This window comes from Carassius carassius, chromosome 6 (genome assembly GCF_963082965.1).
Source record: "Carassius carassius chromosome 6, fCarCar2.1, whole genome shotgun sequence".
NCBI classification, from domain to species: Eukaryota; Metazoa; Chordata; class Actinopteri; order Cypriniformes; family Cyprinidae; genus Carassius; species Carassius carassius.
The window spans coordinates 33,912,823-33,925,706 of NC_081760.1; the positions used below are offsets into that span (position 1 = coordinate 33,912,823).

At 40.0% G+C, this 12,884-nt stretch overlaps 3 protein-coding genes across 4 annotated transcripts; 1 reads left to right on the forward strand and 2 right to left on the reverse strand.

Annotated features, from left to right (window-relative positions):
- Positions 1-3,061: 3,061 nt before the first annotated feature.
- Positions 3,062-5,096, reverse strand: LOC132141998 (calcium homeostasis modulator protein 1-like). Its single transcript, XM_059551641.1, has 2 exons — positions 4,545-5,096; positions 3,062-3,760 (listed from the first exon to the last, which is right to left on the reverse strand). Exons 1-2 carry the CDS (start codon positions 5,094-5,096, stop codon positions 3,062-3,064), a joined length of 1,251 nt encoding a protein of 416 aa, XP_059407624.1.
- Positions 5,097-7,630: 2,534 nt separating this feature from the next.
- LOC132141700 (inositol 1,4,5-trisphosphate receptor-interacting protein) lies at positions 7,631-9,599 on the forward strand. The gene has a single exon (XM_059551366.1). The coding sequence runs from the start codon at positions 7,631-7,633 to the stop codon at positions 9,380-9,382; it is 1,752 nt and encodes a 583-aa protein (XP_059407349.1). The 3' UTR covers positions 9,383-9,599.
- Position 9,600: 1 nt separating this feature from the next.
- On the reverse strand, positions 9,601-12,411 carry zp3c (zona pellucida glycoprotein 3c). Of its 2 annotated transcripts, none has more exons than XM_059552764.1 (8): positions 11,730-12,411; positions 11,392-11,504; positions 11,204-11,307; positions 10,773-10,944; positions 10,284-10,410; positions 10,109-10,197; positions 9,832-9,908; positions 9,601-9,748 (listed from the first exon to the last, which is right to left on the reverse strand). In XM_059552764.1, the coding sequence occupies exons 1-8, from the start codon at positions 12,318-12,320 to the stop codon at positions 9,606-9,608; spliced, it is 1,416 nt and encodes a 471-aa protein (XP_059408747.1). In that variant the 5' UTR covers positions 12,321-12,411; the 3' UTR covers positions 9,601-9,605. The 2 variants fall into 2 exon arrangements, with proteins under 2 accessions (XP_059408747.1, XP_059408748.1); XM_059552765.1 differs by having other exon boundaries at positions 9,601-9,745; positions 11,730-12,409.
- Positions 12,412-12,884: the final 473 nt, after the last annotated feature.

Consider the following 12,884-nt stretch of genomic DNA (forward strand, 5'->3'; position numbering starts at 1 on the left):
CTAGGGTGTCCTGGTGCCACGTGTACTGATGGACACCCTTATGCTTGAACATGGTGTTCGTTATGGACAAGCTGTAACTAGCACAGAAGTCCAATAACTGAACACCGCTCGGGTTCAGATCAGGGGGGCCGTTCCTCCCAATCACGCCCCTCCAGGTGTCACTGTCGTTGCCCACGTGGGCGTTGAAGTCCCCCAGTAAAACGACGGAGTCCCCAGTCGGAGCACTTTCCAGCACCCCTCCCAGAGACTCCAAGAAGGCCGGGTACTCTGCACTGCCGTTCGGCCCGTAGGCACAAACGACAGTGAGAGACCTATCCCCGACCCGAAGGCGCAGGGAAGCGACTCTCTCGTTCACCGGGGTAAACTCCAACACATGGCAGCTGAGCTGGGGGGCTATAAGCAAACCCACACCAGCCCGCCGCCTCTCACCATGGGCAACTCCAGAGTGGTGAAGAGTCCATCCTCTCTCGAGGAGTGTGGTTCCAGAGCCCAAGCTGTGCGTAGAGTTGAGCCCGACTATCGCTAGTCGGAACCTCTCAACCTCACGCACAATCTCGGGCTCCTTCCCCGCCAGTGAGGTGACGTTCCACGTCCCTAGAGCTAGTTTCCGTGTCCAGGGATCGGGCTGTCGAGGCCCCCGCCTTCGACTGCCGCCCGATTGTCTAAGCACCGGCCCCTTACGGTCCCTCCTGTAGGTGGTGAGCCCACGGGAAGGCGGCCCCACGTCGCTCCTTCGGGCTGAGCCCGGCCGGACCCCGTGGGGCGAGGCCCGGCCACCAGGCGCTCGCATACGAGCCCCAACCCTGGGCCTGGCTCCAGGGTGGGGCCCCGGCTGCGCCATACCGGGCGACGTCACGGTCCTTAGATATAGTCTTCTCATAAGGGGGTTCTGAACCGCTCTTAGTCTGACCCGTCGCCTAGGACCTGTTTGCCTTGGGAGACCCTACCAGGGGCATATAGCCCCGGACAACATAGCTCCTAGGGTCATTCGGGTACTCAAACCCCTCCACCACGTTAAGGTGGCAGTTCAAGGAGGGGCTTTATTTTAGTTTAGTTTATTGTTAAATGAAAATCACATTTAAATACTTGGGAAAATGGTTGTTCCATAAATATACAAATTTTATTGTTTTACCTGTAATAAAATATCCATAATAAAAATGATTCTTTAGATTCTTAGTGAAAAGTCTGTAACATAGTTTGGTTAAAATTTCTCCATGTTAGTGTAAAACAACAGCGTTCTTACCCTGTCAAAAACAGCTGTCTACAGCACTTGCACTTTAAATGTAAATGAGCTCTGCTGACCCTGCCCCTCTCTTCTGAGCCAAACTCTGAGAGACTATAAACATTAACTGCATTCATCATAAAACTAGCTAACTAGCACATTATTAGTCGATTTGCAAAGATTCATTAAAAACCCTTACACTCACTTCTTCTGGAGGTGAAGCTGGATCACGAATGATTTGCACGAACATAGATGCATTTAAGTAGATCGGGGGCGCATTCCCTTCAGAAACAAACGTTATCCACTGCATCTTCAGCGGCTCAGACGTCAGGAGTAAATGACAACTGCTATGTTCATTATTACACCAACAACAGACCACCTTGATCGCTTAGGAGACATTCTTGTCTACATCTGCTCCAGCAGTGAAACAATGGCGGACTGATGACGGCTCACTCAGGGCGGGTCTAAGGTAAGACTGTGCTGAAACGCCACTGTCAATCAAACTATCGGGGGAGGGACCTGTCTCTGTGACGTCACAGAGATTTGAGAAAGGGGTAAAGATTTTAGTAGATTTAAAAAAAAATTATATTTCTCATTATAGGGTGGTGGTGTACACACACTGCCGACACACATTTCAGTTCAAAGATCTTATAAAAGTGCATGTCGCATCAGATGACCCATTTAAAATAATCATCATCTAAACTGAGTAAATCAATCACACATAATTTCAGTATTTATTTTGTGGAAATTATTATGGCCTATATATATTTTTTTACATATTTGTGTGTGTGTGTGTGTGTGTGTGTGTGTGTGTGTGTGTGTGTCCTAGTGGGGCAAAACTTTGTCCCTAACAAAGTTTGTGCATTTGGTTACACTCCAATTACTGTTGTCAGTAACGAGCATATTTGAAATATGAGATGATGTGAAGTGTTAAGTAAACAAATGAAAGGTCAATGTATTACAATAGAATGTTTTTTTATTGTGTCATTTTTCCAAAGTATCCAAAAAGTATGAAAATGCTATTAAATTGTATATTAAGTGTTCATACAATGCTACATATGAAATTAACCTTAGCAAAAAGTAAGATACATTTTAGTAGAAAAATTATATCAACTAGAGCAGTGGTTCTCAATTCCAGTCCTCGTGTACCACTGCTCTGCACATTTTGTATGTTTCTCTGATCACTTCAGACGTTTGCTCTAATCGACCGTAAGTGCCCTGCGAAGTGTACATCAGGATATTCTTCCATGATTCCAGTTTGAAGGGAGCGTGTCCATTCAAGGGGTGTGAGACGTGAAATGAAATGGTATTTATTTACAGAGTAAAGAGCAAATAACACTCTGTAGGGACCATGTCAATCGGACCACGGTTCACAGGAGCTCTCTTCTAACGAGCTGGTTATCTGAATCAGGTTGAGTTAAATAAGAGAGCATGCAAAATATGCAGAGCTGTGGTTAGCGAGAACTGAAATTGAGAACCACTGAACTAGAGAGTATAAAAAAGCGTGTCAAACCTGGTGAGATGTGCTGTATATATTGCCCTCTGGTGGCACAAAGTGACAGGATTTTATTTCAAATCTGTATACATTCTTATGCTTTATTGTCACATTAATTCTCACATTAATTTACGACTTTTACTGTTTTACTATATTTTGCACTCTAAAAAGTGCCACATATTTAATAGTAATATAATGTAAAGATCAAACTAGAATTATAATTCATTGCTTTAGCTATTTAATGTGACACGTAGGCTAATATAGAACTGCAAGACCTTGTATGTATGTTGAATGTATTGAATGTATTTTGGTGGTTAAGACAACATATGTGACATCTATATATCTCAGACCTTGCTATAATACACTGCCCATGCTTTCCTTTGAGTATTACCGGGAGAAGAGACACAACCATTCATGAATCCATTTTGGCTTGTGCTAGCATTGCTATGTCTATTCGTCAAACCGTTTTGTTCAATGCTAGAGCTAGCATTGTTGTGTTCATTGCCCAATTCGCTCTGCCCAATTTCAAGACCAGGATTCACATAACCGCATCTGAAGCCATTTTGGCCCTCTTTAAGGTCAGTTTTATCACAGACATTTCCATCTTGATTTTTGTTAGCATTTATGCTACAATCGCCATTTTGTCCAGTGCTAGCACCGCCAGACTTTCTCAGAGTCAGCGGAGGTTTACACGTGTGCCAGTCCCACAGCACCTTGTTCATGGTGTCCAGTCGACGAACGCCCATCAGTTTGTCTTCATCTGTAGCAGGTTTATCATCCTCATCATTGCTATCATCTCCGTGTAAATTATCCTGGAAGCTTTGAATCTCGCCACTAATACCTTCAAAGTATTGCTTGATGCAGATCTTGGCGAAACCTTTGGCATGTTCTGTGCAGGTCTCATCAAACACCTTGCGCTCCGTGTCTACATAGTGGGACCAGTATTTGGTTTTGAGAAAGGCAGCCTGAGTGAAGCAGGGACGAATGGCTCTGATCAGAAATGCAGCGATTGTGATTATCAACAAGAACAACCATCCAAAAGCCTGGAACATTTAGAACACAGACAAACAAATATGTATTAGTAACATATATTCTCATAGTATTAGCTTATAGCTTAAATTGGGATATTTTATAGTACAGTGCCATTAAGAAGTCAAAATCTTCAAGTTTGTTAGTCTGTCTATAGTTTCTTGGCTTTAATCGCCAAAGTTTTCAGCAGTCTTGGTTTTAGAAGTATTTTTTATTATTAATTTTGTCCACCTTTTTGACTGGGTTTTGTTTGACAATCCTCTGCAGGGTGCAGTTATCCCTATTGCTTGTACACTTTTTTCTACCACATCTTTTCCTTCCTTTCGCCTCTCTATTAATGTGCTTGGACACAGAGCTCTGTGAACAGCCAGCCTCTTTTGTAATGACCTTTTGTGTCTTGCCCTCCTTGTGCAAGGTGTCAATGGTCGTCTTTTGGACAACTGTCAAGTCAGCAGTCTTCCCCGTGATTGTGTAGCCTACAGAACTAGATTGAGAGACCATTTAAAGGCTTTGCAGGTGTTTTGAGTTAATTAGCTGATTAGAGTGTGGCACCAGGTGTCTTCAATATTGAACCTTTTTTACAATATTCTAATTTTCTGAGATACTGAATTTGGGATTTTCCTTAGTTGTCAGTTATAAACATCAAAAGTAAAATAAATAAACCTTTGAAATATATCAGTCTGTGTGTAATGAATAAATATAAAAGTTTCACTTTTCGAATGGAATTAGTGAAATAAATCAACTTTTTGATGATATTCTAATTATATGACCAGTACTGCATTAAGTAGATCTTTTTACCTGTGAAATACAGCGTATGTATCTGGTGGCGGCCTCTCTTGATAGGATGTGCTGGCCATCATATATATGCTTGCATGGTATTTTTGCCAGTGTTCGTAAGAGTTCCTCTTGAGACAGTCCGTATCCACTTACATTCTTGCCAAATTCTGACATATCCAGGTCCATACTGTAGGCACACAGGAAGCTTTTACCATCCATTAGAGTCACTGAGATCCAGACGGCTGGCGCGATGAGCGATCGCTGGGATATGGACACACACATGTAGCGCATGACCGCAGGGTCCTTCCTCCGCTGTCCCATTGGCCGTTTCCACTCCTCCGCCAGCATCGAGACATTGTTGTTTAGTACAAAACCCAAAAGGAAGAACCATATAGGTGGAATAACTAGCATACTGATCCCATACGAGTAGTTGTATTCAGGGATACAGGGACAGTTGAATTCAAAAGACGTGTAGAGCTGAGCGCTCGCCAGGGCCATGATGCCACAAATACCATTCATAAAAGACTCTTGGTTGGACTGGAGAATCTGGGCCATCATACGGAACTTATCCATGTTGATATGTTGGTTGGTCTATATCCTGATATTAGCCTATATGAGAAGAAACTGTGTTACTGAAGGGTCAATATATTGATATATTTTCCTTTATTTTTATGAGTGTTGAAAACATTTATGAAAGACATTCTGAATGTGGATCTAAAATAGTTTAATTTTTTTTTGCAGTGATCCGAAGTACCTTTTTCCCCTATAAAGAATTTTTCTTTGTGCAGTGGAAAACTTCATGGATACGTTTTATGTGTATTGTGTATGTTGAAGTCAACATGAAACACATTTTAAACCTATTTTACTTCCATAACTGGATATTTAATGGAGAAAAATCAATTGGGAATAATGAGAACTGAATAATGAAAGATTTATAACATGTTACAATAAATTTAATCTAGCAACGAACAATACATTTTAAAGCATTTATTAATTTTAGTTCAGAATTCACTAAGGTCAAAAGTCGTATCCGTTAACATTAGTTAATGCACTGTTAGATAACATTAATGTGATTGTTTTTTTTACCAACATTATTGGGTTAATGTTGTAAATATACTTTCCTTACTGTTAGTTCATTTACTGCATTAACTAATGTTAACAAATGAGACCTTGTTGTAAAGTGTTACCGAAAATGTATTTGCAGTGGCTTTTAGACAACTACTGCATTTTTTTCTTCTCTTTAATGTGCATTGTTGAATTATACATAATTAGACCCATTGGGTCACAACACAGTTCATTAACTAAAACATTAAAAACTTAAATATAAAACCGCTCAAAAGACAAATCTGTCTACTCACAGAATTTTGCAATGTGCTGCCAAATATTCATCCACCTGTCGAAGCAAAGGATGTGTTCCTCATACTATCTCTCTCTGACTAACAAAACAACATACACACCTTCTTCCACGTGATGCAAAAGATTCTCAGCTCTTAGGTGGAAATGTGAATCTGTTGATATCTTAATCTTCAGTCTGTTTGCAATTTTGTACTCACAAACATCATGATTTCAGTTTCAGTGCACATGTGAGGGCACATATGTCTTTGTAATTTATCATAGTATATAGTATTGCATGTATTTACATAACTGGTGATACCATGGTAACAGGCAGAGAACATGCAAAGGTATTGCCTCTCCCTATTCAAATTGAATCTTCTGTGGGATTCCAGATACTGTAGGTGGAAAACTTTAGAATGATTTACAATCATGATTAACTGAACCATATGTCCTTGAAAAATATCTTAAACCTTATTGCTAGCAATACAGTATGTACTAGGTAGTCTGTATGCAGTTCGTAGAATGTTGCAGAATATATGCATCCCAATGCTAATGAAATGTGGCAAACAAAATACATTTTGAAGGTAAAGTAGAGATATAGAGATTTGTGACCAATGCAAGTGTATTGTAGTTTAGGGTGCTGTAAGTTTGATCTGAGAGTCCAATAAAGAGTTGATACTTCTTTAACTCTGACTTGACAAAGGCTGTGTTCATTATCTTGATTACCAAACTACAACACATCCCAGAAAATATTATTAGGGGATTTTGATTCACCAAATCTGTTCACCAAAAAGGTTCGCTCGTTCACATTTGATCACCATTTCATCTTTATCCCTGTAGGTGGCGATAAGTGAGTCTGCTGGAGTAACATACATAAATTATTTACTTGATATTCATTTATAAACACAGTGCAACACTATAACAGCACTGAATTAAACCACTTTTTTTTTTTTAAGCATGACAGCTAAAGGATCATAATTATTTGAGTGATCAAAGCGAAATCTAAAGTTAAATCTAAAATTTCGGGAATTAATAGCTTAGAAAGCACCACTGACAATATATATATTTAAAAAAAAAAAGCTTTATTTTGACTACTGAATTAGTCACATTTTATTTAATGGTCCATGCAATTGGACAAACCTGCATATATCATTGCATGCAGAAGTATGTCACTGGTGTACTATTTTAAAAAAGAGGAAGGGCTCTATGACAGTACACTGTTCAGGAAGTGTGGTGTCAAACTATGACAGGGTACATCCTGTGTGAGAAGTAAAAACCGAACTGAGCCTTGCAATTTAGCTTTTCGGCTTTACACAGAGAGACTGTTTTCTGTGCCTAAAGTTCGGGTTCTGAAAGGTAAGTTACTTATTCATAAAATATCCATTAAGCAATATTGGATAACGTAAATGAAATATTTCAGAATGACGGACACAAGTACTACCAGAACATTAAAGCAGTAATATATTATTTCAAAAATTTGATACTCAAACAGTTAATTCTTTATTGCTAATGATGCAGGTTATAGATTTTCAAATATTTAATACGGAAATTCAGCTTTGTGAGCAGGAAGTAACTTTTTTTTTATCACTCACAGGATGGAGGACACATTACTAAATGTTTTTGTCATGGTTGTCAGTCTGCTCCTGTCAAAGGACCACAATGTCTTTCATGACCAAGATGACAACATCATTGTGAGCATGCAAGACCATGAGAACTTTCTCATGGAGGAGGGGGCAAAGCTAGAACAAGGGGAGCATGATGTTGCCATGGAGATGCCACATTTCAATCAGGAAGAGTTACAAAGCCATCACAGGATTCCGATAGGAGAGGAGGACACGTCAGATGTTCAACAAATTACACCAAATGTCAAGACCACTAAGCTGCATGAGGAGCAAATATCCCCAGTGGGAGAGCAAAATGACTTCCGCCAAAAGGCATTTGCACCAGATGACCAGGAAATATTAGATGTTGACACAGACAAACGGACAGTGCCTTTGCCAAAGGAAGGCCTAACACATGAGCATGTCAACATGGACCAATCAGGGCCCACTGTAGACCAGAATGTCTCTCAGGGGGATGCGGCTCAACTGGAAAAGCCACAATCTGACCGGACTGACACCCATCATGAACATCAAGCTGATCAGGGATTAAATCAAAGGTTGACAATGATAACTCAAGGGAAACAATCTAGTGACCAAGAGGACACCTACACTTGGTACCTTTGGAAGACACTCTCCTTGATTTCATTTTATCGTATTTTGAAAATGTTCCTCAGAAAGGGTTCCAAGCTGCAAAGGAAGAAACCAAGATGCTTGAACAGCTCACAGATTTCTGATCTTGATTCCAAGACCTTAAATAGCTTCCATAACCAGTGTGTTCTGGTTCCACCCAGTCACAGTTGGCAAACTTGTGAGTTTGTGGAGGGTTTTGTGAACGACCTGCTGGAAGCTGTGAGGACTACAGGTCTAGACATGGAGATTGAGAACTTTGTTGGTGTTGGCAGCTTATACGAGCAATGGGCTTCAAGAAAGAGCATCGAGTGTGACATCCATGTACCCATCGTCCCTCCAAAGCCTAATAGCTTCGAGTTTGAGCTTTTGAAAGAAAGTAGAAGTTCTTCAACCATCCAGCACTATTGCAAAGTCAAGATGACCAAAGGAAACACCAGTTTAGCCAGCTGTCCTTGCAACAATTCCAGCCTAGATGATGACGATACGTTGTGTCTTATACATCCGGATAAAAAAGATCATGTAACTGAAAGCAACATAAATGACCTTCTATGCCAAGAGAACAGCTCGTATCTTGCTAAAACACATGTTGTGAAGTGGTTTAAGACAGCCATTAGGAAAGCATGGGATGAGATCAGCCACAAGTATGAGTTTGAGCTAATATTCCAGAATAGGGAAAACCCTGGAAGTCTCAAAGTTCGGTTCAGGTCAGGTCGGGTCATTCTGTTCAAGCTCACACCTGTAGTCAGATTTAAAGACTCGGAGGTACATCTGATCCCATATCCTCCCTCTGCCATGGTTTCTGACACCCATTGGCCCATATGTTTTACGCGTTACGAAAATGCCCTTCTTCAACACATAACCAATTCACTTCCAAGCAACGCATGCCATCTTCATTGTCTACAAATTCTTTCTTTTCTACACAAATACCAAACTGGCCTGACTGGACCATGTGGGATAACAAGCTACCACTTGAAGAACACACTGTTACATCTTCTGGTCAACAAATCCTTATCTTGGGATCCTGAGCAAATGGCTTGCGGACTTAATGATCTGCTGACTTTCTTACAGCAAAAACTCAAAGCTAAATCACTTAACCACCCTCTGGTTGGGAATGGTCTCATTCCTAATGAGATTGGATTTCCAGAAGAGTTCAGAGAGGGAAAACCGGTTAACTTGTTCCTGCCATTATTGTCTAATGAAGAGTTGTACTTGAAAACAAATAGACACTTACTGGAGATGATTAGAAATATGCCAGTGCTGATGTACGAATATGGATCAATGACAAACACTTAATTTTTTTTGTAGGTACTGTGCCAGAAATGTGTAAATGTACTTTTGTTCAGGTGTTTTCATTCCATAATGCATTCGCTCTCTGGGTGACAAATGTTAAAAAGACAAAATAATTTGTAACTTCACTTTATCACATCAACTTCACAAGGCATAGACACAAAATTGGCACTTTAGGGTCCTTAAGATATCTGCAAAAAAAAATTAAAAAAAAAAAAAAAAAGTTTTTCTAGTAATCATCAGATTCCCAGAACAAATCAAAGTCATCATGGCCAGATAAAGACAATTCAGGCATGGACTCAGGTGAAAGAGGTGAGGTTTCTGGGCGCATCTTCAAGTCCCAAGAATCACTGGTGATCAATGTCTTACCTACTAGAAACGAAGACTTAGCCAGCAAGGAAGAAATTTCAGTAAACCCAACTTAAATTTAGGAAATTAAATCAATTTATACGGACCAGATGGAACTTGAGGAGTAGGACATGTAGATGCACAACAGTCACACACGGTGGCATCACCATATAGCTCAGTCCACCTAAAGCACACAAACATCTAAAGTTACTATACTCTCAGACTTTGGGTGGATGAATTTAAAACTTTAGGGAAGAAAAAAAAAAAAAAAAACCACCACCCACAAGAGTTTAGTAATAGATTATGTCAAGGGATATAATCATTAGAGCAGACATTTTCAGCATTTTGGGAGTACATTTGTGCTCCTCACGTGCTTAAACTCACTGGTTGTTTTTTGCCTCATACGTGCATGACTTGGCAGTTGGTGTAGGAGTCTGTGGTCCAAAGACCAACTCACAATGCATAAACATAGTCTAGAAAAGGGAAGAGGGGAGTTTTATAAAAGGAGAATAATAATAAAAAGTTAGAGGAGGTCTTAGAAGCATGTGTTTTTTTTTACCTTTTTGGACTGTGGCAGAGAAATCATGTTTTCAAACAGAAAAGCTGCAACACAAAGCCTCACAGTCATCTTATTAACACTGGTGTGGAACTTCGTCAGAAAGCTGTTCTTGCTGTCCACTAGGCATCTACACAGATGATATTAAAGTTGGAATGAGATCAAAATTGTGGTCATTTCTTCTCCATTGTGACACAATCTCATTTTCTTATTATGATCTTACTGTATAGTAAGAAGGGGGGAAAGGATTTGATTTGAGTTCTTTAATGTTTTTAAATATTACAAGGGCCAAATTAACTTAAAATCCAGTGAATGGATCGCTTACAATAAACACTTAAAAACATTTAATGTGGAAGTGATTTAGTGTGGACTTTAATACAGTGACCCAAGTAAATCCAAGCTGTGGTCAAACTTAACCCAACAACGCTTACATTTTCTGGAAGTGGTGACACAATTGGATCGTTCATAAAACAGCATGGAAATCATATTTACCCATAATTCTCCACCACAGAATATTTCTCCACCGACTGAAGGTATGGAGTGGAACTAACAAAACAACTGTTCATGTACAGCCGTTTGTTTGCAACACTGGGGCCTTTGGCTTCAAAGCATACGGGTTGGCCAAGGACAAAACTCTGGCCATCAGCAAGCGAGTTCCAAGATGCTAAAACCACAAATCGGTTTACACTTAAAAATAAAATTTTCAGTTCTGTACATGTTATTCTCAAATCAACAGAATTTGTGGCATAATGCAGATCACAAAACTAATTTGGCCAGTCCCTCAAACAAACCAGGATGAAAATCAAGCCCATGCTGGAGAACTTAATGTAAAGCACATATACATACTAATATTATACACACACACACCAACTCAAACTATACAATAGTGTTATAAATTAATCAAATAAAGTTAATAAATATACCGTCCATTGCCATAAGTGAGAACCCTGCTGGAGTTTGTAGGCCCCTGTACAAGGTTCCACCTGCTATCTTGGGAATGAATCCAACCTGATAAGAGCGATGGAACCTTCAAATTTAAACAAGACAATCAAAACTTGAATTACGCATTTAGGGTTTCAAAACATGCCACGGAAGAGAAAAACCACTTTACTTTGTGTAGGTACAACGAATTTGCATCGAAAACGGCAGGTCCCTCACGATCAAACTGGTGGCAGCTGGTGTATAATGGAGCGTATTCGTGTAAGTCACTCGATTGGCATCCTCCTGAAATTAAACAGGTCACCAAAAGGCCACGTGCACACTGTAAAGATTCAGGAGTGGCACCGCATTGAAGCGAATCCCCGACTCACTCTCGAAACTAACCGTAAACAGCCCTTTTCACATGATTATTACTTAACTGTGTAGGCATACACAACATGATTAAGCACTCGAAATTGATTTGATAGACTGATTTAGCTACAGTGTGTACGTGACCATACAGTCACCCACCTCTCGTTCTACACCACATCCTTTCAGAGGATACAGAAGATAATAGTGAGTGGCCGTGGCTTTATTGACAGCACACGTTCCCAGTTTCAAGTGCGTCCTCGCGCCGGGACTAGAACAAAAGCTCTTCAGGACTCTCACGTACATCCGGTCCAGGTAACACAAAACCTCCACCGTCTTCGGTTCACCGGGGACCGGAGTAGCTGATATCTCGGTAGGTGCTGTGGGCAGAAGTATCGACTGAACCAGCGGAGGTATCGGTTTACTGCCCTTCTCAGGGGTGAAATACTCTTTGTAGAGTTCATCCGCTGGGATTCGTACCGACGCCGGTAGTTTTAGCGGAGGGTTCGTGTTTAAGAGCCTTTTGGATTTTGGCACAAACAAGTCACTGTCATAACCATTTCCGCTTGATGGTAAATTTTCCATCGATTCCCATTCTGCCTCTGGATCAAAGTCATCAGCTTCAAAAGAGAAGGAGTTCACTAAATGATTAGTGTTGAGAAAAACAACCAGCAGCCAGTTCAGCCACATCCTCTGATATTTCATGCTAGCGTTTCTGTGCTTCAATATACTTTTCTGAGGCTGTCCCTCCATCTCAGAGTGATTAAAGTGCTGGGAGGACGTTTGTAGTAACAGTGTGACAAGAAACACCTGCTGATAATTGGCTCAACCCTGTGAACCAAACAGAATGAAGGAGCGCCACTGAAAACAGGTAAAGTTTGACGTCTGGATAAAAACTGCTATTGTATGTAGCATAAAAACGCCTGCTTGTAAGACTTCATCTCGTTGGATAACAATTGTGAAGTTGAGTTTGAATTTCGTCTCATCTCTCCTTCAAATAAAATCAAAATAATGACTTGGTACAAACACTTTTTCCAGTTCTGTTGCCTTTTTTATTCCATGACTTATGATAGATGTAATTAAAAAGATAGATAATACGAGAAGTAATTAGGAGAATGTCTTTTTAAACACAGAATAACAGGACAAATATTAAGGTTTTGAGATTGCATACCAAAATATATGTTATAATAGGGAAAAAAAGAATAAAGCTCTCGTGTTTTTATTTACAAATATTTACTATATCAACTATATAAATCTACATAAATAATGTAACAACATTAATCAAAATGTTTTGTTCCCAATGAAAGTGATCTGTGT